General features: G+C 45.7%; 1 protein-coding gene across 3 annotated transcripts in view; it reads right to left on the bottom strand.

Annotated features, from left to right (window-relative positions):
• Positions 1–26946, bottom strand: part of Tbc1d22a (TBC1 domain family member 22A) — a 338112-nt gene that overhangs the window by 199392 nt on the left and 111774 nt on the right. For all 3 annotated transcript variants that reach the window (XM_047549403.1, XM_047549401.1, XM_047549404.1), the window contains one exon: positions 10401–10515. In XM_047549403.1, coding sequence (XP_047405359.1) covers positions 10401–10515 — 115 coding nt within the window. The remainder of the gene's footprint in view (positions 1–10400; positions 10516–26946) is intronic.

Raw genomic sequence — 26946 nt, 5'->3', positions numbered from 1 at the left:
GAAATACAAAACATAATTAGAAGCTATTTCGAAAATCTACACTCCAACAAAACAGAAAACCTCGAAGACATCAACGTATTTCTAGAGACATATGAATTACCTAAACTGAACGAGGAGGACATACACAACTTAAATAAACCAATTTCAAGCAATGAAATAGAAGAGGTCATCAAAAGCCTACCAACAAAGCAAAGTCCAGGACCAGATGGGTTCTCAGCCAAGTTCTACAAAACCTTTAAAGAAGAGCTCATTCCAATACTCCTCAAACTATTCCATGAAATAGAAGAGGAGGGAACCCTCCCAAACTCGTTCTATGAAGCCATTATCACCCTGATACCTAAACCAGACAGAGACACATCGAGGAAAGAAAACTTCAGACCAATATCCTTAATGAACATCGACGCAAAAATTCTCAACAAAATTTTAGCAAATCGCATACAAATATATATTAAAAAGATAGTGCACCACGATCAAGTGGGTCTTATCCCAGGGATGCAAGGTTGGTTCAACATTCGGAAATCAATAAATGTCATTCACCATATCAACAGAATTAAAGTTAAGAATCACATGATTATTTCAATAGATGCAGAAAAAGCATTCGATAAAATACAGCATCCCTTCACGCTCAAAACACTAGAAAAAATTGGGGTAGTGGGAACATTCCTTAACATTATAAAGGCCATCTACGCTAAGTCCATGGCTAATATCATTCTAAATGGTGAAAAACTGAAAGCGTTCCCCCTAAAAACTGGAACAAGGCAGGGATGCCCTCTTTCACCACTTCTATTCAACATCGTCCTTGAGACTCTAGCCGGAGCAATTAGACAAACCAAAGAAATTAAAGGGATACGAATAGGAAAAGAAGAACTCAAACTATCCCTGTTCGCTGATGACATGATTATATATTTAGAGGAACCTGGAAATTCCACCAGAAAACTTTTAGAACTCATAAGTGAATTCAGTAAAGTAGCAGGTTACAAGATCAATGCTCATAAATCCAATGCATTTTTATACATAAGTGATGAATCTTCAGAAAGAGAAATTAGGAAAACTACCCCATTCACAATAGCATCGAAAAAATAAAATACTTGGGAATCAATCTCACAAAAGAGGTGAAAGACCTCTACAACGAGAACTACAGAACACTAAAGAAAGAAATTAAAGAAAACCTTAGAAGATGGAAAGATCTCCCATGTTCCTGGATAGGCAGAATTAATATTGTCAAATGGCTATACTACCTAAAGTGCTATACAGATTCAATGTAATTCCAATTAAAATCCCAATGATGTACCTTGCAGAAATAGAGCAAGCAATTATGAAATTCATCTGGAAGAATAAAAAACCTAGAATAGCTAAAGCAATCCTCAGTAGCAAGAGCGAAGCAGGGGGTATTGCAATACCAGATCTTCAACTCTACTACAAAGCAATAGTAACAAAAACGGCATGGTATTGGTACCAAAATAGACAGGTAGATCAATGGTACAGAATAGAGGACATGGACACAAACCCAAATAAATACAATTTTCTCATACTAGACAAAGGTGCAAAAAATATGCAATGGAGAAAAGATAGCCTCTTCAACAAATGGTGCTGGGAAAACTGGAAAACCATATGCAATAGAATGAAATTAAACCCCCCATCTCTCACCCTACACAAAACTCAACTCAAAATGGATCAAGGACCTCGGAATCAGACCAGAGACCCTGCATCTTATAGAAGAAAAAGTAGGTCCAAATCTTCAACTTGTTGGCTTAGGATCAGACTTCCTTAACAGGACTCCCATAGCACAAGAAATAAAAGCAAGAATCAACAACTGGGATAGATTCAAACTAAAAAGCTTTCTCTCAGCAAAGGAAACTATCAGCAATGTGAAGAGAGAGCCTACAGAGTGGGAGAATATCTTTGCCAACCATACTTCAGATAGAGCGCTAATTTCCAGAATCTATAAAGAACTCAAAAACTCTACACGAAGAATACAAATAATCCAATCAACAAATGGGCTAAGGAAATGAACAGACACTTCACAGAAGAAGATGTACAAGCAATCAACAGATATATGAAAAAATGTTCAACATCCCTAGTAATAAGGGAAATGCAAATCAAAACTACCCTAAGATTTCATCTCACCCCAATTAGAATGGCGATTATCAAGAACACAAGCAACAATAGGTGTTGGCGAGGATGTGGTGAAAAAGGAACACTCATACATTGCTGGTGGGGTTGCAAATTAGTGCAGCCACTCTGGAAAGCAGTGTGGAGATTCCTCAGAAAGCTTGGAATGGAAACACCATTTGACCCAGCTATCCCACTCCTTGGCCTATACCCAAAGGACTTAAAATCAGCATACTACAGAGATATAGCCACATCAATGTTCATAGCTGCTCAATTCACCATAGCCAGATTGTGGATCCAACCTAGATGCCCTTCAGTTGATGAATGGATAAAGAAACTGTGGCATATATATATACAATGGAATATTACTCCGTAATGAAGAATGATAAAATTATGGCATTTACAGGCAAATGGATGAAATTGGAGAATATCATGCTAAGTGAGATAAGCCAATCTCAAAAAACTAAAGGACGAATGACCTCGCTGATAAGCGGATGAGGACATATAATGGGGGGTTGGAGGGGTTAGCATTAGGTTTAGGGTTAGGTTTAGGGTTAGGGATAAGGAGAGCGGTAAGAATGAAGGAAAGAAGGACTGTATAGAGGGAAAAGAGGGGTGGGAGGGGTGGGGGGGGGAGGAAAAAAAAATAATCAAACATCATTGCCCTATGTAAACGTATGATTACACAAATGGTATGCCTTGACTCTATGTACAAATAGAGAAACAACATGTATCCCATTTGTATACAATAAAAAAAAATTTTTTTAAATTATAAAATTAAAAAAAAAAAAAAAAAAAAGCCTATCATCCAAGGAAAGCCCAGGGACCAGATGGATTCTCAGCCGAACTCTATAAGACCTTCAAAGAAGAACTCATTCCAATACTTCTCAAAGTATTCCAGGAAATAGAAAAGGAGGAAACCCTACCAAACTCATTCTATGAAGCTAATATCACCCTCATACCCAAACCAGGCAAAGACACATCAAGGAAAGAAAATTTTAGACCAATATCCTTGATGAATATAGATGCAAAGAACCTTAACAAAATATTGGCAAACCATATCCAAAAACATATTAAGAAAATCGTGCACCACGATAAAGTGGGTTCATCCCTGGAATGCAAGGATGGTTTAACATCTGTAAATCAATAAACGTAATCCATCATGTCAATGGACTTAAGGATAAGAATCATATGGTTATTTCAATTGATGCAGAAAAAGCGTTTGACAAAATACAACACGGCTTCATGTTCAAAACACTAGGAAAAATAGGGATAGCAGGAACATACCTGAACATTGCAAAGGCTTAATGGAGAAAAACTGAAAGCATTCCCTTTAAAAACGGGAACAAGACAGGGATGCCCTCTTTCACCACTTCTATTCAAAATTGTTCTTGAAATACTAGCCAGAGCAATTAGACAGACTAAAGAAATTAAAGGGATACGAATAGGAAAGGAGGAACTTAAGCTGTCACTATTTGCTGATAACATGATTCTATATTTAGAGGATCCAAAGACCTCCTCCAGAAAACTTCTAGACCTCATCAATGAATTCAGCAAAATAGCAGGTTATAAAATCAACACGCATAAATCTAAAGCATTTTTATACACGTGATGAAACATCTGAAAGGGAAATGAGGAAAACAACTCCATTTGCAATAGACTCGAAAAAAATAAAATACTTGGGAATCAATCTAACCAAAGAGGTAAAACGATCTCTACAATGAAAACTATAAAACATTGAAGAAAGAAATTGAGGAAGACCTTAGAAGAGAAAGATCTCCCATGTTCTTGGATAGGCAGAATTATTATTATCAAAATGGCCATACTTCCAAAGGCGCTATACAGATTTAATGCAATTCCAATTAAAATCCCTATGACGTTTCTCATAGAAACAGAAAAAGCAATCATGAAATTCATCTGGAACAACAAAAGGCCCAGAATAGTCAAAGCAATCCTGGGCAGGAAGAGTGATGCAAGAGGTATCACTATACCAGACCTTAAACTCTACTACAGAGCAATAGTAACAAAAACAGCATGGTACTGGCACCAAAATTGGCAGGTACATCAATGGTACAGGATAGAAGACACGGAGACATACCCACATAAGTACAGTAATCTCATAGTAGACAAGTGTGCCAAAAACTTACAATGGAGAAAAGATAGCCTCTTCAACAAATGGTGCTGTGAAAACTGGAAATCCATATGCAGTAAAATGAAACTAAACCCATATCTCTCACCCTGTACAAAACTCAACTCAAAATCGATCAATGATCTAGGAATTAGACCTGAGACCCTTCACCAAATAGAAGAAAAAGTAGGCCCGAATCTCCATCACATTGCCTTAGGATCAGACTTCCTTAACAAGATCCCCATAGCACAAGAAATAAAAGCAAGAATCAATAAATGAGATAGATTCAAACTAAAAGTTTTTTTCTCAGCACAGGAAACAATCAACAATGCGAAAAGAGAGCCTACAGAGTGGAAGAAAATCTTTTCCACACACGCTTCAGACAGAGCACTCATCTCCAAAGTTTATAAAGAACTTAAAATACTTTACAACCAAAATACAAAGAACCCAATCAATAAATGGGTTAAGGAAATGGCAGACACTTCACAGAAGAAGATATACAGGTGATCAACAAATACATGAAAAAGTGCTCATCATCCCTGGTAATTACAGAAATGCAAATCAAAACCACCCTAGGATTTCACCTAACTCCAATTAGAATGGCATTATCAAGAACACAAGCAATAATAAGTGTTGGCATGGATGTGGGGAAAAAGGTACACTCATATATTGCTGGTGGAGTTGCAAATTGGTGCAGCCACTCTGGAAAGCAGTAAGGAGATTCCTCAGAAAGCTTGTAATGAACCCACCGTTTGACCCAGCTATCCCACTCCTCGGTTTATACCCAAAGGACTTAAAATCAGCATAGTACAGTGATGCAGCCACATCAATGTTCATAGCAGCTCAATTCACAATAGCTGGATTGTGGAACCAACCTGGATGCCCTTCAGTTGACGAATGGATAAAGAAACTGTGCTATATATACACAATGGAATATTACTCAGCCATAAAGAAGAATAAAATTATGGCATTTGCTGGTAAATGGATGAAGTTGGAAAATGTCATGCCAAGTGAAATAGGCCAATCCCAAAATACCAAAGGCTGGATGTTTTCTCTGATAAGTGCATGACAATATACAGTGATGGAGGATGATGGGGGGGAAGAGAAGAATGAAGGAACTTTGGATGGTGTAGAGGAAAAAGTGGTGGGAAGGGGTAGGGATGGAAAAACAGTAGAATGAAACAGACAGTATGACCCTATATATATGTATGATTACATGAATGGTGTGAATATACATTGCGTACAACCATAGAAATGAAAAGTTGTATCCCATTTGTGTACAATGAATCAAAATGTATTTGTAAAAATAAAAAATATTTTAATAAAAAAAAGAATTCCTGAAACTTCCTGGCATATGGAACTGTTCCAATGGACTCCTCCAATGAAGCCACCATCGTAACACTGTACTTGAGGACTTTACCACTCTACCATCTCCATGTGCTTTGCACACTCCTGCCCCTACCTGAGGTCACCAGAGGTTTCCTGACCTCCTTCCCAAGACCCCACCTAAACTGTGGGTGCCATCACACGAAGGTTAGTTACTGACTTGTTCCACACTTACTCAGAGAGGTTGTGCCCAGCACCAACAAGCAGCATGTGTGTACGGGTGTCTCTGTGTGGGTGGGTGTGGATGTGTGTGCATACGTGTGTTATTTTCATTTGCAGACTCTGAGTGCAGGCCTGGACCTCTCTCCCCAGTGATGGAGGTCCACGAGGACTTCATGCTCCTGACTCAGGCCCTGACGCACCTCTAGCACACTCTCACACAGCTCCAGCTCCAGCTCTGATTCCAAAACTCTCACGCACCTGGAATCTCGTTTCCAGATTCTGCCTTGCCAGAGCACTGCCCCCACTCCCTCTTCATTTCTGCTCTGACTCTAGTCATCCTGGCCAGCCTCTGGTCAATGATGAGCACCCCTCCTTGTCTGGAAGCAGGTAACCTAGTTTGAGAAGTCAAGGTCCTCCCCAAGTCCCTTCTCAAGTCAGAGAGCATGCCCTTGAAGGACCTTCAATGCCAGCACTTGGAGACAGGACAGAGGGGCAGGCAGAGCTGCTTCCCAGCTGGCACATCACAGCCAGGGCACTGTGCTCCAGGCGCTGTCCTCCCACAGAGACCAGCAGCACTTCACAGCAGGCCAAGGGCTGCAGGGTCACTGGTGCTTGGGCACGCGGCAAGCATGCACCCCACAAGAAGCCCAGCTTCTGCTCAGGCTGCATATGTGTCTGAGGTCCACTACCTGAAGACCCCTGGTAGAATTCCATGCCCAGAAGCCAACAACCCACAGGCTCACCTCCACTTCAGAGGCTGCACACACTGGAAACAGTCCAGCCACCTCACTCCATGTGTCAGAGCAGCTGAGTGACAGTCTGGGTGCTAATGCACAGGCAGCAGGACCTCGGAACCCCACTCTAGGTTTCTGTGAGGATGCCTTCTTGAAGGCCAGTCGGCCTTTCAGGAGCAGTGTGCCTCCACACAGGGTTTACAGCTCCCAGACGTCCTCCTTTCCCCGCACCACAGCCAGGGTGTATGTATAAAGACCAGGACCTGAACGCGCATCCCCCAGTCTCATGTTCACCCCGAAAGATGCCGCTCTGTTTTCACCATGACTCACCAGCCCTGGGTACAGCTGCCCCCCCTCCAGCCCACTCATCACTGCTCTCAAGGATGCCTCTGGCTCTAGGTCAGCTCCCCGCTGTCCCCTCCACCACCCTGGCTCCCTCTCACCCCAGAAAGCACCCTCTGGCTCCCTTGGCTGGGTCAGCTTCTCGCAGCACCCTGTGCTTCCTCTTGATGACACAAATGCTAAATGCTTTAATTAAACTGTCCAATCACGCAGCTAAAGTCTGGCTTTCCTGCTACAACTGCAAGCTCCAAGGGGGAAGGAGCCAAGCGACCCCTGCATAGTCAGACAGAAAGCACCCCACCCAGGGCTCCACACAGTGCTCCAGGTAGGTCTGCAGAGCCAAGAACTGCACCCCAGAGGGGAGCCAGGTTGGGCGCCAAGCCACTTAGGAAGTGTCAGTTGGAAAGCGTGACAAATGATGGACCCAGACTGCAAAAGTGAACATTCCTGAAGCCCAGGAAACAAGCTCTTAGATGACTACAAATCCACCCATCACATTTGAAATCCAGGACCAAAAATTTAAGAAGTCCACTTAACAGAAAAGTCAATAGCCAGAAGTATAAACAGTATGTTTTACACTGATTTACCAAAGCCACAGAGCATATCCACTCAACACATGGTGTCCTCATGTGTTAGTATGTTGAGCATATGTGTAAGAGTGTGCATGTGTGGCGTGGCACATTTGCATGTGTGTGGCAGGCACTACAGGAAAGCAGGAAGAGTATGAGCCCATGCACATGTGATGTATCCCCATCTGTGTGTGTGAGCATATGTATGTGAGAGCACACACGTGCTGTGTACATATTTGCATGTGTGTGCATGTGTAGTATGTGCACATTTGTGCATATGAGCGTGTATGTGAGCGTGCACACCTGCGTGTGTGTGATAGGCACTACAGGAATGCAGGAAGTATCTGAGCCCATGTACGTGTGTGCACATCTGCATGTGAGTGTATGTGAATGTGTGAGCATGTATGTGTGAGAGTGTGCATGAGTGATGTGTGCACCTTTGTGTGTGTGAGCGTGCACATGTAGTGTGTGCATATTTGTGTGAGCATGTATGTGTGAAAGCATGCATGTGATGTGTGCATATTTGTGTGTGAGTATGTGTATGAGTGTGAACGTGTGATGTGTGCATATTTGTATGTGTATGTATGTGTGAAAGCGTGAACATGTGATGCGTGTACATTTCTGTGTAAGAGTGTATATGTGTGAGAGCATGCACATGTGATATGTGCATATTTCTGTGTCTAAGAGCATGTATGTGTGAGAGTGTGCACATGTGATGTGTGCATATCTGTGTATGAGTGTGTATGTGTGAGTGTGCACATGTGATGTGCACATAATTGTGTGTGAACATGTATGTGTGAGAGCATACACGTGTGATGTAGATTTGTGTGAGCATGTATGTGTGAGAGTGTGAACATGTGATGTGCATATAGTTGTATGTATAAGCTTGTATATGTGAGAGCATGCACATGAGGTGCGCACATATTTTGTAAGAGTGTGCACATGTGGTGTGTGCATATCTATGTGTGTGAGTCTGCATATTTGTGTGTGAGAGCATGCACGTGTGGTGTGTGCATATTCTGTGTGTGAGCTTGTATGTGTGAAAGCATGCATGTGTGATATATGCATATTTGTGTGTGTGAGAGCGTGCATGTGTGATTTGTGCACATTTGTGTGTGTGTGAGCATGCATATTTGTGTGAAAACATGCAAATGTGGTGTGTGCGTATTTTGGTGTGTGAGTGTGTATGTGTGAGACATGCACATGTGGTATGCACATATCTGTGTGTGAGAATATGCATATCTATGTGAGAGCATGCACATGGTGTGTGCACATTTGTGTGTGTGAGAGCATGCATATCTGTGTGAGAGCATATACATGGTGTGTGCATATTTGTGTGTGTGAAAGCGTGCATATTTGTGTTGTGGGATTGTGCATATTTGTGTGTGAGCATGCATATTTGTGTGTGTGAGAGCATGCACATGTGGTGTGTGCATATTTGTGTGAGCATGTATGTGTGAGAGCATGCATGTGTGGTGTGTGCATATTTGTGTGAGAGCATGCACATGTGGTGTGTGCATATTTGTATGAGAGTGTACACGTGTGGTGTGTTCATATTTGTGTGTGAGTGTGCATATTTGTGTGTGAGAGCACACACATGTGGTGTGCACATATTTGTGTGTGTGAATGTGCACACATGGTGTGTGCATATTTATGTGTTTGAGAGCGTACACGTGTGGTGTGTGCATACTTGTGTGAGAGAGAGCGTGCACATGTGGTGGGTGTATATTTGTGTGTGTGAGAGCATGCACATGTGCTGTGTGCACACTTATATGTGTGTGGCCAGCACTGCAGAAAGGCAGGGAGAGTCTGAACCAATCTGAAATTTCCACCTGTAGAGCAAAAATTCCATTTCCTCCAGTTATTCCTTCTCCTGGACAGTTAACACCACGGTCATGTCCTTCGTCCTGTCACACTAATAGTCAGGCAAGGCATTAAGAACCACTTGGGTCTACAACCTAAGCTGGTGGTAAAGTAGTTAAGAAAAACTTATTTACCACGTTAATTAAATGGTCTATTTAACATAGAATATCAATTCTCTAATCACATCTCAGTTGAACTTCTCCTTTCAATTAACAACTCTGAGGGCCACTGACAGAGGTCCTGCTGTTCCAGGATCATTATGAACATTTTCATTATATGTCAAATGAGGGTGTGGAGGCAGAATGTGAGCGCTCTCCAGAGTGGCCTCCCCCACTTCACAGATGATTAGGGGTGAGCAGCGGAGCTCATTAGTTGCTTAGCGATGAAAGGACCCCCTGTGAATTACAAGCGGAAGCCCAGTGTGAGGGCTGCAGGCACTCCTCCACGCGGCTCTGCCCCTCTGGGAGGAGGACCCTGCTCAGGGAAGCCCAGTCTCTTCCGATCACCACGGGGGTCTACAGCAGACCAGAGAGGCCCACCTGGCCAAAGCCTCAGCCTCCAAACCCCTCCAAGACACATGAGGAGGGCTCAGTGAGGACACCCTGAAGCACTTAAATGTAAATGCTCCAACCGAGGGACACAGCCCTCCCTGTGCATTTAGGTTTTATTCATAAGTGAATCCAAAGAACATACCCAGCACTTACCAGATTTTCTAAAACAAAAAAAAACTTTAAACATGTTCAAAACAGGTAGTGATATCACAGTTTCCTATTCTAACGCTCAAGAGAAGTACTCAAGAGAAATATCTGTGAAACACTATTTTGCATGTAATTAATATTCCAATAAAAGAAAAGGCTACAGATGAAATGCTGCGGAAATGCAACTGAAGGTCCAGCCTTCAGCTTGTAAGTAAACCTTCAACTGATACTCTATCACCTTGACCTTATCCATGCAAATCCACACCACTCAGCAGGAGTTCCAATGGCCCCTAGAAGTAAACCCTACTGGCCATTTTCAGCACAGGTATAATTGTGCAGAGTAACACGTCAAGTTCACTGAAGTTCATATTTCATGTTCAAGACAGAAACCATCATGTGATCTTACCTATGTATTCACAAATGAAGACCACAAAGAAAGGAGTGACAAGGTCGTTTATCCCCTGGACATATCCACTGGCAGGGTGACGGATGGCCCATATAAACAAGATCCTTTCAAAAATCTGAAAGAAAATGGAGCATGTGGTGAAGCAAAGCAAACACAAGGGAGATTTAGAGTGATCCACTCTTACATAAGACAGTATTGATATTTTTCCCATGGTCTCCAATATTAAAATGCAAATATTAACCAACAGCAATCACAGTTTAAGTCCAACTTCTCACTGACTCACCAACACTGTGAAGTATTCTGCCAACCCCTGGGCTTGCCCTGAGGCCCTTGCTGGCTCTCACAAGAGGTATCTCTGCAGTCCCATGTGCCATGACTATACTGGGGCACCCAGGGCTCCTGGACTATCAGTGCATACCTCCTCACTGGTGGACAGGTAGACAGGTGGACAGTGGCAGGTGAGTGAGTTGACAGATGGATGGACAGATGGGTGGATGGTGTTCTGAATTTCTCTCAAGAGGTACACAGAACCTTTGAACCCCTGGAAGTCACCAACATCCAAGAAGACACAGGCACTCATCACTCAGCCCAGCCTGCTCAGTTTGCCCCCGTGTGTGTATCTCTGTGTGTGTGTGTGTGTGTGTGTGTGTGTGTGTGTGTGTGTGCATACACCCAAGGCTTAAAGATCTTCACCTGCTCCACATCTCCCGCACCAGCCCAGGGGCCACAGTGTAGTACCTAGACCTCAGTCCAACCCTGCCGCAGGTGCACCCCAGCCACACATCCTGACCATGCTGGGCTGCAGCACCTTTCTAGAAGCCTGCCATTCAATGGCCTCAGTTCCCACTGCCTGGAGGCCTCTTCTTCCTTTGCACTGAGCAGAAGGCTCAATTCAAGCACTACTTCCTGTGGACATCTGCTCCCTCCCCAGCCTCTTTCAGGAAGAGGCAATCACTTCCTGCTGGTGAGGCCAGGTCTGGCTGCTTGGTTCACCTTCACAGGGTCCAGCCTCCCATGAGGTGCACAGTGAAGCCTCCTTGAGCCTTCAACCAATGAATGAGCAACAGCACTGCTGAGCACACCAAACCCTAAGAACAAACCACATCTGTCCTGGAATTGATCCTTTCTACGCTACAATATCCTACATCTCATTGGGCTTGGTGGTCCAGATCCCCCAAGTCATCACGGACCCTGCCTGAGATTTATGGAGGAGGACCTGGAACCCAGACAGGTAAGGTCTCTGCCCAGGACAAGCAGCCTACCAGTGGGAAAACCAGTCTCAGAATCCAGCTTCCTCCCCACCGACTTTAGTTCACCAGGCAGTGGCCCACTGTGGCCACTCAGCAGTTAACAAGGAAACTTCCACCTGTGACAGCACACCTGACAAATGTTTGCTGAGTGAGCGAAGCATCCGTGCATCAAGAGCCGCAGTGCTTCCCATTCTAAGTCAACTGCTCTAGCGAGAAGTGAATATTTAACCAGGTTCAAAGACCAAGATCACTTAATAATGTGGCACCCTTTAAGGATTCCTCATGTGAAAACTTGGCAGCTGGTGCAGAGGCTCCAGAGTTATCAAGATGGACAAGCGACCAGACAAGCCATTCCCAGCAGCAGCACCTCAGGTGAGCCCAGAGAGAGGCAGGGGTTCCTGGAACACAGTACCTCCTCAGTTACAGGCTGCTTGGTTCACCTTCACAGGGTCCAGCCCCGCCTGGCCACCAGGTCACTGGGCCACCAAGCAAGTCGCATGACAAATGTGCAGCTTCATCAGACAGGGGTGACAGGATACAGGGCAGGTTCTCGCACCCACAGACACACATGGACCTGGACAGGCCCTGGACTGCTCGCCAGCAAGTCCAGAGAGAGTCAGAAGCAGGGACTACTCAGTGGCAAGCACACGCAGGGACAGGGAGGTAAAGGTCACTGCTGGTGGCTCCATGGAAGCACACTGCAGAGTGAAGAGGACACAGGCTCCTCCACCATGTACTCCTTCCCAAGAAGCCCCAAAGGGAGACGAGCCCAGGAGGCCTGCCACCCACACAGAGGAGTTGCCCACAGACATCAGTTGCATGGAAGCTCACTTATGCCAGTCCCTTGATCAGGGTCACAGCAGGGTCCAGGATAGTGGGTTACGCTCCCTGAGGGTGTCCTGCAAGTCATTACTGCCTCCAAGTGCCCTCTGCACATGGGGCATTTAAGTTGCAGCCTCCAGGCAATGCCCAGGAGGGGCTCGGCTGTGCTGCCTGAAGCCTGCAGGCAGGCAAGAGCTAATGCCATACCTGTACCCCTGCACCCCTGGAGCGGGAGAGTGAGCAGCCTGTGCTGAGAAGAGGTGGATGCTGAGGTGTGCCAGTACGTGAAGCCAGGATGGAGGGGCTTCCAGTGGGCAGTCTGCGTAGAGACACGGCAGGAAGCAGCAGCGGTTGCTCTGGGACACTGAGGAGAGGGGTAGGGGCAGGAGGGCAGCCAGGGGGCAAAGGGAAAGCAAGCCAGCTGGTGCTGCTAGGGACAGCCTTGAGCGCCACCGTGAAGAGCATGGGCTTCCCACCTGCCAGAGTGTAGCCAGGGACGATGACAATGGCGTCCAGTGGGGACATCTGCCCTCGCTGCATGCTCCCACCCACCTCACCCTCTCACACCGAGGCGGGGCTGCCGTCAAGGCAGTCACGCAGCACCAGGAGCAGACACCAGAGTGGAGACACCCTCCTGGGCCACCCCTGCGTGCACCCCATTCAGGGCGTGGACCAGTCCTGAGACTTGCTTCCAACCGACCGAGGCAGAAAGGCAATGGGACAACATGACAGTGTCACGTCAGGCAGCCATCTGCCCTGCCAGGAGGCACCCTCCCTTGCTGGCGTACTGTCCACAGCTACCCAGAAGGACCCACGTGGCGAGGAGCTGAGGGCAGCTGACTACAATCAGAAACTGAGGAGGCTGCTGCCTCAGGAGCTTAATCTGCCAGTGGCCACCAGGGGGATGGCAGAGACCTCGATGAGGCTGTGGCCCTCACCAACCTGACTGGAGAACTCGAGGCAGAGGCTCAGCAGAGCCAGGTCCACCCCTAGCTGCCCACCCACAGAAACTGAGGAAAACAATAGGAATAAATATGTGTTACTTGAAGTCAGTGGGTTTGTGGAGATGCTTTATGCAGCAATAAATAGCTAAGACAGAGGGAAAAATGAGAGACAGAGAAGGGAGGCCAAAGTCACACACCCTGGCAACAAACCCCAGCTGCAGCCCAGTGGCTGGACTAAACGAGGGCCTTAGAGGCCTCAGGTACCACTGCCCCACGTCAGGACGAAGGAGCTGTTCCCATCATGAGACGTGAAGATGATGAGATACTACATTCTACTGTCATGTGTAACTAATTAGAACAAATTTTAAAATTAAATAAAAAATAATAAATAAAATTTTTAAAAGAAATTTTTAAAAAAAGAGTAAGAAAGAGGCACAAGAATTATGATCTCTGAGGGAGCAAAATGTGCACCTGATTTGCATCTGCCACAGCCCAGGAGGGAGGAGTCACCCAGCAGGAAGACAGGGGAGTACAGGCCACTAAGAGAGACCTCCTACCACCCAGCAGAGGGCTGAGAAGGTCAGGGGGCAGGGACCTGAGCGGGCTGCGGCTCCGGACTCAGTTCCCAAGCACCAGCCCCCATCAGCCCCACTCCTCTGGCACAGGACCCCAGGCAAGCAGGTCCCACCTACACGGCACCTGAGGAGAGGAAGTGGCACTGAGTGGGTGGCATTGGGGGGCTGGGCCAGCTCAGTGTGTGGACAGCGCCGGAGCACACCAGCAGCCACCCGGCAAAAACACTCTTGCCCCTCCTGGGGCCTGTGAAGGGCTCTGCTCATCCAGCCTCTGGAAGCACAGTGCCCGCAGAGCCAGCATACACCCAGGAAGAGTGAGTCTGCATTCTCTGGGGAAGAATTTAGAATTCCGATTTCTTATTAACTAAGGAAAGCTATCAGTCAGTTCAAATTATTTAGATTTAACTCTACTTGATCATTCCTGACAACCTGAAAGGCACATTTTTAAGACTTTAACCCCAGTAACATGAAAAAGGAGCCAAGCAGACTGTCTAAGGCAGAAAGGCACGTAAGGGGGCAGGCAGCCAGACACAGCAGGACGAGGGCTTTCCAGGAAGGTGACACTGGTGTAAAGGCTGGCACTGCCACTAAAGAGGCATGTGCTCTGACCACACTCCTAGGTCAGTCCCACAAGCTGTCACCACTGGGGAACCTCCACAGGACACCAACTCCAAATCCTTTGTACACATCCACGCCCCCACCTGGCCCCGGCATCACACACCTGGCCCAGTCTCTGGCCAGCCCCCTCCTGTGCCCCACACCCCCTGAGTGTCTGAGGGGGCACTGACGACCTAGAACACATCAGGCACTATCTGGTGCCTGAGGCTTCTCAAGACCCCAAAGACAAAACACAAACCCAGAATCTGACTCCAGGCACCGGGGCTGCTGCTGCCTGAACCTACGGTTTCATCGCCACCACAGGGTTCCCTCCCAGTCACCTCTGTTCCTGCCTCAGGACCCCCAGCATGAGATCCCAGTTCAAACCCTTAGAGACAGCCTCAGGTACCACCCTACCCAAAAGAGCAGCCCCTGTCCTCTGCCCACCCAGTACCACCCAAGCTTCACCTGTGTCGAGGGTCCTGCGGAGGCATCTCCTCCCTTGTTGGCTGCTGTGTCCCCAGCCCCACTTGGTGGGCACAAGGGCTGAGCCCTTCACTGCCTGAATGCAGATGCAGACGGGCCCACTCTCCCCACCACCCTGCATCTGAGCTCTTGCATTGTGTCCTCGAGCTCTGGACATAACGTGGGGTGCTTGCCAGGATTCCCGTTAGCTCTCCCCATCTGCATTTACCATCGAGGGTGCTCCAGAACTGGCTCCCTACTGCCAGCTAGTGGGGACCTCCAGGTCCCCCACTTGTGTGAGATGAATAAAAGACAAAGGGGGAGGGGGAAGGATGGGAGCAGGGGAAGTAACTTCGGAGAGGACAGGCACACAGGCTGCAAAGACAGAGGGAGTGATTCTGAGAGAGAAGTGGAGCCTCCGGCAGGCACCCACAAAAACCCACAAGTGCTACCTGGGACTGCGGGAAGGGCTGGGGGTATTGGGGAACCAGGGGCTGAACACAGAGTGCCCAGCCCTCCCACAGTGACAGCTCCAGCGGGGAAAACTACTTTTCTCCCCCTGCAAGGCCTTCCCCATCTCCAACTGCAAGCCCTGGCCTGGGGCAGAACCCTCCAGTGAACAGCAAAGCGTGCACTCTGCATCCACCATCAGCACCAAGTCCATCTTGCCAAGGAGGAGGATGTGTTCAGGGTGGCACCAGCTACAAGCTCTCTCCAGGCCACCTGTCACCACTCCACACACCAGTCATCTCAGCAGCCCAACCTCACCAGCCCTGAAATCACTTCCACTGTCCACTGAGACTCAGTCCCTGTCCCTAACACTCATGCTGGACACACACTGTCAGCTCTCCAGGTGACACCTAGGGACTCATTTCCTGGTTTGCCTTTTCCCTAGATCAGCAGTCATAATTTAAAAAGCAAGAGAAACTTCATGGTTTCTGTTTTCTTAGGTGCTGGAGGTGGGGGGAAGCTTGCCTGAGTTTCTTCCAGTCCTTCCTCCCAGCCTGCTGTGTTGGGGACATACAAAGAAGTCACAAGGGCTCCCATTCAACGAAGCCAGCATGGACCCCAGCTCGTGGCCAACAGGCAAACCTCTGCCCTGCCAGCCTGCAAGTTGTCCCCAGTCATCCCAAGTGTAGCCACAGAGTGCACAATGAGGAGGAGCTACCCAACACAGCAGGGAGAAGGCTAACAAAATGCTGCCAGCAAATCGGACTGGCCTGCCTAGCTCGGAGGAAAAAGACCCCACTAGCTGCAGGAAGGCGACGAGAGCTCCATCAACTGAGGCTGCCCGCGGACCCTGACAGTTCCCGGCCTGCCAGAAACCAGGAAGGCACCAAGAAGCAGCCACCAGGCTTCAAGGTTCAGGTAAACCCCCGGCTGCACCCCAAAAGATGCAGCCTTGGGAGGCCCTGTACCAACCTCCACCCTCACATGATGCCTGGAGCACCCCACAGCTCAGGCCCCACAGCACCCTAAGCTGTGAGACATGAGTACGCGCACACGTGTGACACCCGGCTAGTTGCAGAACGAGGCCTTCCAAGACTTTGGTGGTGTTTCTCATCTCACCAGCACCATGCAAAGCAAGAAGGCACGCCTCGGTGCCCGGAGGTCATCCTGTGGCCACCTCGACATGTGGCTTTCACCCTGACAAGTTCTCCCCGCTCTTCAGCACTGAAAGCCATCATGAGAAAGAGGCCCCACCTCCAACAGAGGGATGTGTGTTGGAAACTTCTAAACTTCGCCTCACACAGAGTTATTTTTCAAGGAACACAGAGTCATTTTTAAGCTTCTGTTCTCAGACTGGTTTTAAAAAATTATAAATGACCAATTTCCTATCACTTTTTTCCAATGATCATCTTCAAAGAATACCAAGGTGATACTTGAAAGGGGCACAGATTAAGCCCAGCACTCCCCAGAGGGCATGTCCTCTCGTGTGCAGGACCTTCGCACACATCCTGAGCAGGCGCTCCCCGCTGCAGTCTGCACACTGGCCACAGTGCAATCCAAATGCAGCCGGCGCCGCCACTGCCACAGAGACAGCGCCACCACTGCCACTGAGACAGCGCCACCACTGCCACTGAGACGGCGCCACCACTGCCACTGAGACGGCACCACCACTGCCACAGAGACAGCGCCACCACTGCCACTGAGACGGCGCCACCTGAAGCACCGCCAGGAGGAAGGCCTCAATCCTCCACAGAGGCCCTCTGGAGGTGCTGGTCCAGCCAGGAGGAACGGCTCTGCTCGGGCCAGCTCAGGAAGGCTCCAGGAGCCACCAGCAGCTTCGGTCAATGGCACAGCCCTCCGGGTCTCCCCAGGCTCCCAAGACGGGATCCCAAAAAGGGACAGCACAGGGCACAGGCCCTGCTCCCCTTGGCTGGCCCAGGGGCACACAGACCTGCTGGCCACCTCAATGACCAAGAAAGTGCCTGGTCCAGAGCTTTTCCACTACCTACCGATAGCTGGTCCCCCAGCTGGAAAGCCACCCTGCTCCTGCCTGCAGAGTCTTTACCGAGACAAGTCCCTCCACTAGGCTGGGGTGTCCTACCACGGTGCTTCCCCTAGCAGTCACCTCCAGGCACCCACCAGACTACGACCTGTACAACCTGTGGGGCAGGATCACAAGAGGGGTTCAGGACACCAGAGCACCAGGGAGACAAAGACTACTCTTCTTATAGTCTGTGGACAGCAGCCCTCAGTAACCAGGCAAGGAAACACGAGAGTTGTGAAAGCAAGCACCAGCAACCTTGGTGTGACACCCTTTCAAGTTCAAGTGTCCTTCCAAGACCCTCCCCTAGCTGTCTTCTGCAATTCTCTGAACAGCTAGAATGCAGTCAGCAAGAGAATTTCATTATAACTTTATATGATCTCCCTGGATTTGTGCACGTTTCTCTGCAACACACTTGAGCTGTGTGCACTGTTGAAGACAGACCACATCCGGGTATTCGGTGTCACCCACTTGCCTACCAGTGTCCACTGGCATTGGGAGTAAAGGGTCACAGTCACCACAACTTCACATGTCAAAAATGCAGGTACTGGAGGCCACTGCCGCAGACACCCAGAGGTGTTCTCCCAGTGCCACCGCTGTCCACAAGTGCCACAGACACAGACGCCACCCAGAGGTCTTCTCTGAGGAGCCGGGTACAGCTGCCCCAGAGGCCTTTTCCCTGGGTGCTGCTGCCACGGACACCACTACCACTGCCCACAGGTTTTCTCTTGGGACACACCCGCCCCTGACGCCGGCCGCAGGTGCCGGAGGTCTTTTCTCAGGTGCTGCTGCTGCTGCTGACACTGACAGCCGCCATCCCCACTCCACCCCGCACTGAGGTCTGCTGCCCTCAACACTGCCTTGGACGCCCGGCTGCCATCCACACTGCTGCTGCAGCTGCTGCCACCACTCACAGTACCCGCTCCCTGGAGGTCCCCTGGAGGTCTCCTCCCTGGGTGCTTTTGCAGCTGCAGCCACTGCTGCCGCAGTCCCCCACCTTCAGCCAAAGCCACCACCCTCTGAGGTTACTACTGATGTCCTGCCTGCTGCCCCCGCCTCCGGCTACTACCGCTTCCACCGCCAGCCAGACGCAGAGCCCCTTCTCAATTTCAAGAATCAAAGAGACCACAGCACAGTAATTCTGGGTGACTTTAACACAACTTTCTCACTACTGGACAGATCTTCTAAACAAAAACTAAATAAAGAAACTACAGAACTAAATGATACAATCAATAACTTAAACTTAACAGACATATATAGAATATTTCATCTCTCAACAAGCAAATACACTTTTTTCTCAGCAGCACATGGATCCTTCTCAAAACAGACCATATCTTAAGCTACAAAGCAACTCTTAGTAAATACAAAATAATGGAGATAACACCCTTCACTCTATTAGATCATAATGGACTGAAATTAGAAATCAATGATAAAATTAAAAGTAGAAGCTACTCTAACACATGGAAACTAAATAATACACTACTGAATGACAAATGGATAGTAGAAGCAATCAGGATGAAGTGAAAAAATACTTAGAGGTAAATGGGAATACCGATACAACATACCAAACTCTCTTGGACACTATGAAGACAGTACTAAGAGGAAAGTTCATTGCGTTGAGCTCATTTATTAAAAGAATAAAAAATCAATAAATAAATGACCTAACATTACTTCTCAAAGCCCTAGAAAAAGAAGAACAAATCAACACCAAAAACAGAAGACAGGAAATAATTAAAATCAGAGCTGAAATCAATGAAATTGAAACAATTGAAAAAAATGACAAAACAAAAAGTTGGTTCTTTGAAAAAACAATCCTGAAAATTGATAAACCCCTAGCCACATCAACAAAGAGAAGACCCAAATTAGTAAAATATGTGATGAAAAAGGAAATACTACAATGGATAAAACTGAAATACAAAAGATAATTAGAAACTATTTTGAAAATTTATATACCAATAAAATAGAAAATATTGAAGACACTGACAAATTTCTGAAGACATATGACCTACCTAAACTGAATCAGGAGGTCATACACGATTTAAACAGAATAATTTCAACTAATGAAATAGAAAACGCCACTAAAAGTCTACCAATTAAGAAAAGCCTGAGACCAGTCAGATTCTCAGCCAAGTTCTATAAGACCTTCAAAGAAGAATTAAAACCAATAGTTCTCAAATTGTTCCATGAAATAGAAATGGAAGGAATTCTTCCAACTCATTCTGTGAGGCTAATATCACCCTGATACCAAAACCAGAAAAAGACACAGTGAGTAAAGAAAACTTCAGACCAATATCCCTGATGAACATAGATGCAAAAATTCTCAATAAAATTCTGGAAACTCGCATACAAAAACATATGAAAAAGATTGTGCACCACAATCAAGTGGGGTTCATTCAGGCGATGCAGGGTTGGTTCAACATACGAAAATCAACAAACATAATTCATCATATCAATAGACTCAAAAACAAGAATCATATAATCATCTCAATAGACACAGAAAAAGCATTTGACAAAATACAGCACCCCTTCATGTTCTAAACACTAGAAAAACTAGAAATAGTAGGAATATACCTTAACATTGCAAAAGCTAACTATGCTAAGCCTACGGTGAACATCATTCTAAATGGAGAAAAATTAAAAGCATTCCCTCTAAAAACTAGAACAAGACAGGGATGCCCTCTTTCACCACCTTTATTCAACACTGTCCTTGAAACTCTAGTCAGAGCAATTAGACAGAGGAAAGAAATTAAAGCTATAAAAATATGTAAAGAAGAACTCAAACTATCACTAATTGCCAATGATATGATTCTTCTATATTTGGAAGATCCAAAAAATTCCACCAACAAACTTCTAGAACTAATAAATGAATTCAACAAAGTAGAAGGATATAAAATCAATACCCATAAATCAAATGCATTCGTATACATCAGTAATGAATCCACTGAAAGAGAAATGAAAAACACTACTCCATTCACAACTGCCTCAAAAAAAATAAAATATTTGGGAATCAATCTAACAAAAGAAGTGAAAGACCTCTACAATGAAAACTACGGAATACTAAAAAAGAAACTGAAGAAGACCTTAGAAGATGGAAAGACCTCCCATGCTCCTGGATAGGCAAAATTAATATTGTCAAAATGGCCATAATACCAAAGGCATTATACAAATTTAATGCAATTCCTATTAAAATTCCAGTGATGTTCTTCATAGAACTAGAAAAAGCAATCATAAAATTCATTTGGAAAAAATAAGAGGCCCAGAATAGCCAAAGCAATCCTTAGCAAGATAAGTGAAGCAGGAGGCATCACAATACCAGACCTCAAACTATACTACAGAGCTATAATAATAAAAATAGCCTGGAATTGGCACCAAAACAGACATGCAGACCAATGGTACAGAATGGAAGACATAGAGACAAACCCACATAAATACAGGTATCTCATACTAGACAAAGGTGTCAAAAACATTCAATGGAGAAAAGAGAGCTTATTCAACAAATGGTGCTGGGAAAACTGGAAAGCCACATGTAACAAAATGAAGTTAAATTCTTATCTCTCACCCTACATGAAACTCAACTCACTGTGGATCAAAGACTTAGGCACCAGAATAGAGACCCTGCAACTACTAGAAGAAAAAGTAGACCCAAATCTTTATTATGTCAGCCTAGGACCTGACTTCCTTAACTAGACCCCTAAAGCTCAAGAAGTTAAATCAAGAATCAATAAATGGGATGGACTCAAACTAAAGAGCTTCTTCTCAGCAAAAGAAACAAACAATAATGTGAAGAGAGAGCCTACAGATTGGGAGAAAATCTACCACATGCACCTCTGATAAAGCATTAATCTCTAGGATATATAAAGAACTCAAAAAACACCGAAAAAACAATAACCCATTAAGTAAATGGGCTAAGGAACTGAACAGATGCTTCACAGAAGAAGATATACAATCAATCAATAAACACATGAAAAAATGTTCAACAACTCTAGCAATTAGAAAAATTCAAGTCAAAATGACTCAGATTTCATCTCACTCCAATCAGAATGGCAATTATCAAGAATACAAGCAACATTACATGTTGGTGAGGATATGGGGGGAAAGGTACACTCATACACTGCTGGTGGGAATGCAAAATGGTGCAACCATTATAGAAAGGAGTACGGAGATTCCTAAGAACAGTTAGAATGGAACCACCATTTGACCCAGTTACCTTGCTCCTCAGTTTATACCCAAAGGACTTAAAATCAACATACTCCAGTGACACAGCCACATCAATGTTTATAGCAGCTCAAATTTACAATAGCTAAACTATGGAACCAACCTAGAAGCCCTTCAACAGATGAATGGATAGAGAACATGTGGTACATATATATGATGGAATATTACTCAGCTTTAAAGAAGAATGAAATTCTGGCATTTGCTGGTAAATGGATGGAGTTCGAGAATATCATGCTAAGTGAAATAAGTCAAACCCAAAAAAACAAAGACCAAAAGCTTCTCTGATATGTGGAAACTAATTCACAATGGGGGGTGTGAACAAGGAAGAACAGAGTTACTTTATATTAGGTAGAGGGGAGTGACAGGAGGGGAAGGGGAATGGGGAAGGAAGCATAGTAGAGTGAAACAGACATTATTACCTCATGTACATGTATGACTGCATGACTGATATGATCCTGCAATATGTATAACCTGAAAAATGAGAAAGTACACTCTATGTATGATCTATCAAAATGTATAAATGCATTCTACTGTCATGTATAACTAATTAGAACAAAAAAAAATTTTTTTCTTATTCATTGTACACAAATGGGGTACGACTTTTCATTTCTATGGTTGTACACAATGTAGATTCACCCCATTCATGTAAACATACATGAACATAGGTAATAATACTATCTGTTCCATTCTACTATCTTTCCATCCCCCAATCCCTCCCACCCCATTTTCCTCTTCACCATCCAAAGTTCCTTCATTCTTCTCTTCCCCCCATCACCCCCACCCTCATTATATATTGTCATGCACTTATCAGAGAAAACATCCGGCCTTTGGTTTTTTGGGATTGGCCTATTTCACTTAGCATGACATTTTCCAATTTCATCCATTTACCAGCAAATGCCATAATTTTATTCTTCTTTATGGCTGAGTAATATTCCATTGTGTATATATAGCACAGTTTCTTTATCCATTCGTCAACTGAAGGGCATCCAGGTTGGTTCCACAATCCAGCTATTGTGAATTGAGCTGCTATGAACATTGATGTGGCTGCATCACTGTACTATGCTGATTTTAAGTCCTTTGGGTATAAACCGAGGAGTGGGATAGCTGGGTCAAACGGTGGGTTCATTACAAGCTTTCTGAGGAATCTCCTTACTGCTTTCCAGAGTGGCTGCACCAATTTGCAACTCCACCAGCAATATATGAGTGTACCTTTTTCCCCACATCCATGCCAACACTTATTATTGCTTGTGTTCTTGATAATGCCATTCTAATTGGAGTTAGGTGAAATCCTAGGGTGGTTTTGATTTGCATTTCTGTAATTACTAGGGATGATGAGCACTTTTTCATGTATTTGTTGATCACCTGTATATCTTCTTCTGTGAAGTGTCTGCCCATTTCCTTAACCCATTTATTGATTGGGTTCTTTGTATTTTGGTTGTAAAGTATTTTAAGTTCTTTATAAATGCCAGTCTTCTCTGGCATTGGATCAGCCTGCTGGCACATGTAAGCCCTGGCTTCTGTGCTGGCAGTGACTTGTTCTTCTCTCTCTACCTCTCTCTCTCTCTCTCTCTCTAAATCAAGAATTGGGCTACTCAATTCTCATTTTATTTATCTTTAAATTTAAATACATACTTACATCTATTGTCCCATTTGTATGCTTACATTTCTTTACCCTGGATTTTACAAATTAAGTAAAAAGTAAAAAGTTTCCCAAAAGATTAAATTTGAATTCTACAGGCTGTTAAAAAAAAAAAAATCTTTTTTCTAATTTTAAAAAAGCAGGTATTTTACCGGCAGCATGAGCAGGAAAAGAGAAACACTGCTCTCCCCTGCATGGGGCTATCAGCGGAAGCAGGGTCAGTTTACTAAGAGCAGAGAGGGGAGGGAGATCTGTCAGCGCATTAGTCCACAGTTAAGTGAACGAGCCATTGGGGAGGCAGTGCCTTACCTGCCAAAGGACAGTACAGGAAAGATGCCCTCCATCTGCGGATGTGCTCAGCGAGGCAGACTGGTCTGGCGTGGCTCTAACAAGAACTCTCACTGGGGAGCATTAGCTATTCAAGTTCTGTTCACATTCTTGATACTCAATTCTTTGTCAGAGTGGGAATTCATTAAAAGCAGTACGAACCTTAAACTCTTCCCAAAATCTCTTCTGCAAATCAATCTACTCTCAACAACAAGAATCAAACTAGCTGCTGCTGCAGCCTCTCGGCACCACCAAGGATTGAGGAAGCCAGGTGCACAAGGCAGTCCCAGTCCCAGCCTGCCTGCTCACTGCAGATGCCTGAGCAGAGGGGCCCCTGATTCGAAAAGGAAAAGGTTCTTCCTGAACATCACAACGGCACTTTCCACGGGAGGCACTGGAGGGGCTCGAGAGGGGCCCCGACCAGGGCACTTTCTGTCTTCATTTTGTACATTTATCAAACACCCTCCACAGGCCTCCGCAGCTGAACTGAACACCAGTCGTTCTGGGCACATGAGGGAGCTTAGATGCGCTGCAGACTAAAAGGTGAAATTAACTGAAATTGAAAATGCCACTGTGCTCATGATCACTCACCCAAAAAACATGATTTCAGAAATTTGAAAACTTCCTGACTCTAACATATGAATCAGTAATACCACTTCACAGCATATAAAGTACCATGGAGATAATTCTGTGAGAGAAGCCACAAAATATGGTTAAACTGAGAAGCCCTGTGGGATTTATACTTCTTCAACTCCAATAGCACTGCAGGTTCAGAAAGAAGCCATTATTTATAACTCAAGATTTTGCAACATGAATCATGAATTATAACACTTAATGAATGAAACCAAAGTAAAAATCTACAAGGAATCTAGAATGTGGACTCAAAGGCAGCCACCTTTCAGAGTGAACACATAGAGCCCACAACCCCTCCTACCGCCTGCTCAAGCCACGGAGCACAGAACTCCCCAAACAGGCCTGGACCCCACCCTGGGGCAAGGATGCTCAGCATCTACCTCATCAGAGATGCCCAACCACATCCACACCCGGTGCTCACAGCAGGCTTCCTGGTAGGTAGAGAAACACAGAGCTTCCATTATGTTCATAATTAAGCACTGAAGGGAAACAATACTCTCAAAGAAAACATTAGGGTGTCACCATCATGAGAACAAATATTCAACAGAGCTGATGACCTGCCAGAGTATAACCAAAGAATTGGCAAATGGTCAGAAAGCATGTTCCAAATTAAAAAGAAATCTGACTTCCCTTTCTGGCAGTTATAGCTCATTAGGCATTTTCAAACTTGATCCCTTAATGCACAGAACAACAGATCGATCCTTCATGACTGATTTTGATTTACTTTACGTGGTTCAAGACTAGGAAATTTTACTAATAAAACTCATCACAGAACAGATTAAAGGAGCAAAAGCATATTATTTCAGATGATGGGAGGAAAGGGGACCCGGCAGACCTCACAGCACCTTCCCCAGCACCTCAAGTGCAAGGACAGCAGCCAGGGAGCAAGTCCAAGGTTTCCTCTCACCACAGCCAGACCCTGCTTTCCCTCTAGGCCAACCTGCAGTCAACGCCTCAGGCAGCAATGCAATCGAGGCACACAGAATAGGAAGAAAGACCCACACTGTCTCATTCACAAATGCCAATGATTAATTTCTTAGAAATCTCAAATCTACACAAATTGTGAGACTGACAAAAGAGATTTGCAAGTCTTCCAAATACAAGTTAACTTACAAACGTCAATTGCACTTATATGTATTGCCAACAAAAAAGACAAACTGAAATTTTAAAGGACACTTTCTTAAAAATACATCTATGAATTTTGAATTGTACAATACATTTAAGTTAGAATATTGGTTTAAAAATAAAACAGCAGGGCTGGGGATGTAGCTCAGTTGGTAGAGTGCTTGCCTCGCATGCACAAGTCCCTGGGTTCAATTCCCAGCACCACAAAAAAATTTTTAAATAAATAAATAAAACAGCAGAACTAAATAATGTGAAAGTAAAACATCATTCTCTGCAAATGGATCAATAGATTCACCCTAATTTCCGAGACTTCGGAAATCTAACAAGCTGATTTTAACATATAAAAGCAAAGGAAGGGCAGAGACACAAGAACCAGGGACAGTCCCACCAGACCCAAGGCCACATCATCAAGCCTAGGCGAAGGTAGGACAGGAGTGGAGGGAGGGCCTGCACTGGCGTTAAGTGCCCGGAAGGCCACGGTGTGAGAGCCTGGGGGCAACAGCAGCACCCTGTGGACTGTGCTGCCAAAGACCATGAGAAGTCCATGCTACACTAAAGGTCAAAGGCAGAATCAAGACTCTTAGAAGAAACGTAAGAAGACTTCTTTGAAAGGATGGGAAGGCAGGGACGTGCTACAACACAGAAAGGCGTAGTTGTGAGCGAAGAGCTTCACTGAGAGTGGAGAACCCACCAACGTGAAGCAGACACGTTCCTACACCTACAGACACAGGCACGAACGATACAAAGATGGACTTCCACCCAGACATGATAGGACAAGCAAACAGACATCACAGTGGCACTGGCAGAAGCTCTGCACACACTGGGGACAGCAAGAACTAAGAAGCCTCTAAACCCTATGGCATCAGCAATCAGGCAACAAGACACCATGTCCTGCTCCCTAGTCCCCAACAGGGCGACTGGCAATCTCAAGCTTAGGCACCAGTGCATGCAAGGGCACGGTTGGGCCCCGCACAACACAGTACCTCCAGCACCCACAGCTCCACTCCTGAGGCGAGCCCCAGAGGGACACTCACATGAGAGCACTCACAGGTCAAGAAGAGGCCACTGTGGGGTCTGGAGAAACCCTTGAGCAACAAGGACGGGACCTGGACGGCACCAGCACTCCACCTCCCAAGGTGGAGGCACAGGTTCTGCAGGGGCACTGGGAATGTTCCTTAGAATTGGAGGTGCATGGCACACAGGTCTCTGCTCTGATGCTTCTCACCATAAGATCAGAGGGAGAAGGAGGGGAAGATTTGTTAATCAAACCCCTAAAATAGGTCCAGAAGAGTGTGATGCATCAATTACAAGTCAAGTTCCAATTCCTGGGCTCTCATAAACACATCCTCACTTCTGAAGAAGAAACAAGAATGATCATGCCAGTGACCGGACATCACGAGACGGACCCAGCAGAACACTTTCAGCCCCCGCTTCCCAGCTGTGGGGCTCTCGGTGGCAGCTCA

Source organism: Sciurus carolinensis, chromosome 4 (genome assembly GCF_902686445.1).
Source record: "Sciurus carolinensis chromosome 4, mSciCar1.2, whole genome shotgun sequence".
Taxonomy (NCBI): domain Eukaryota; kingdom Metazoa; phylum Chordata; class Mammalia; order Rodentia; family Sciuridae; genus Sciurus; species Sciurus carolinensis.
This window is presented reverse-complemented; position numbering and strand designations above follow the sequence as displayed.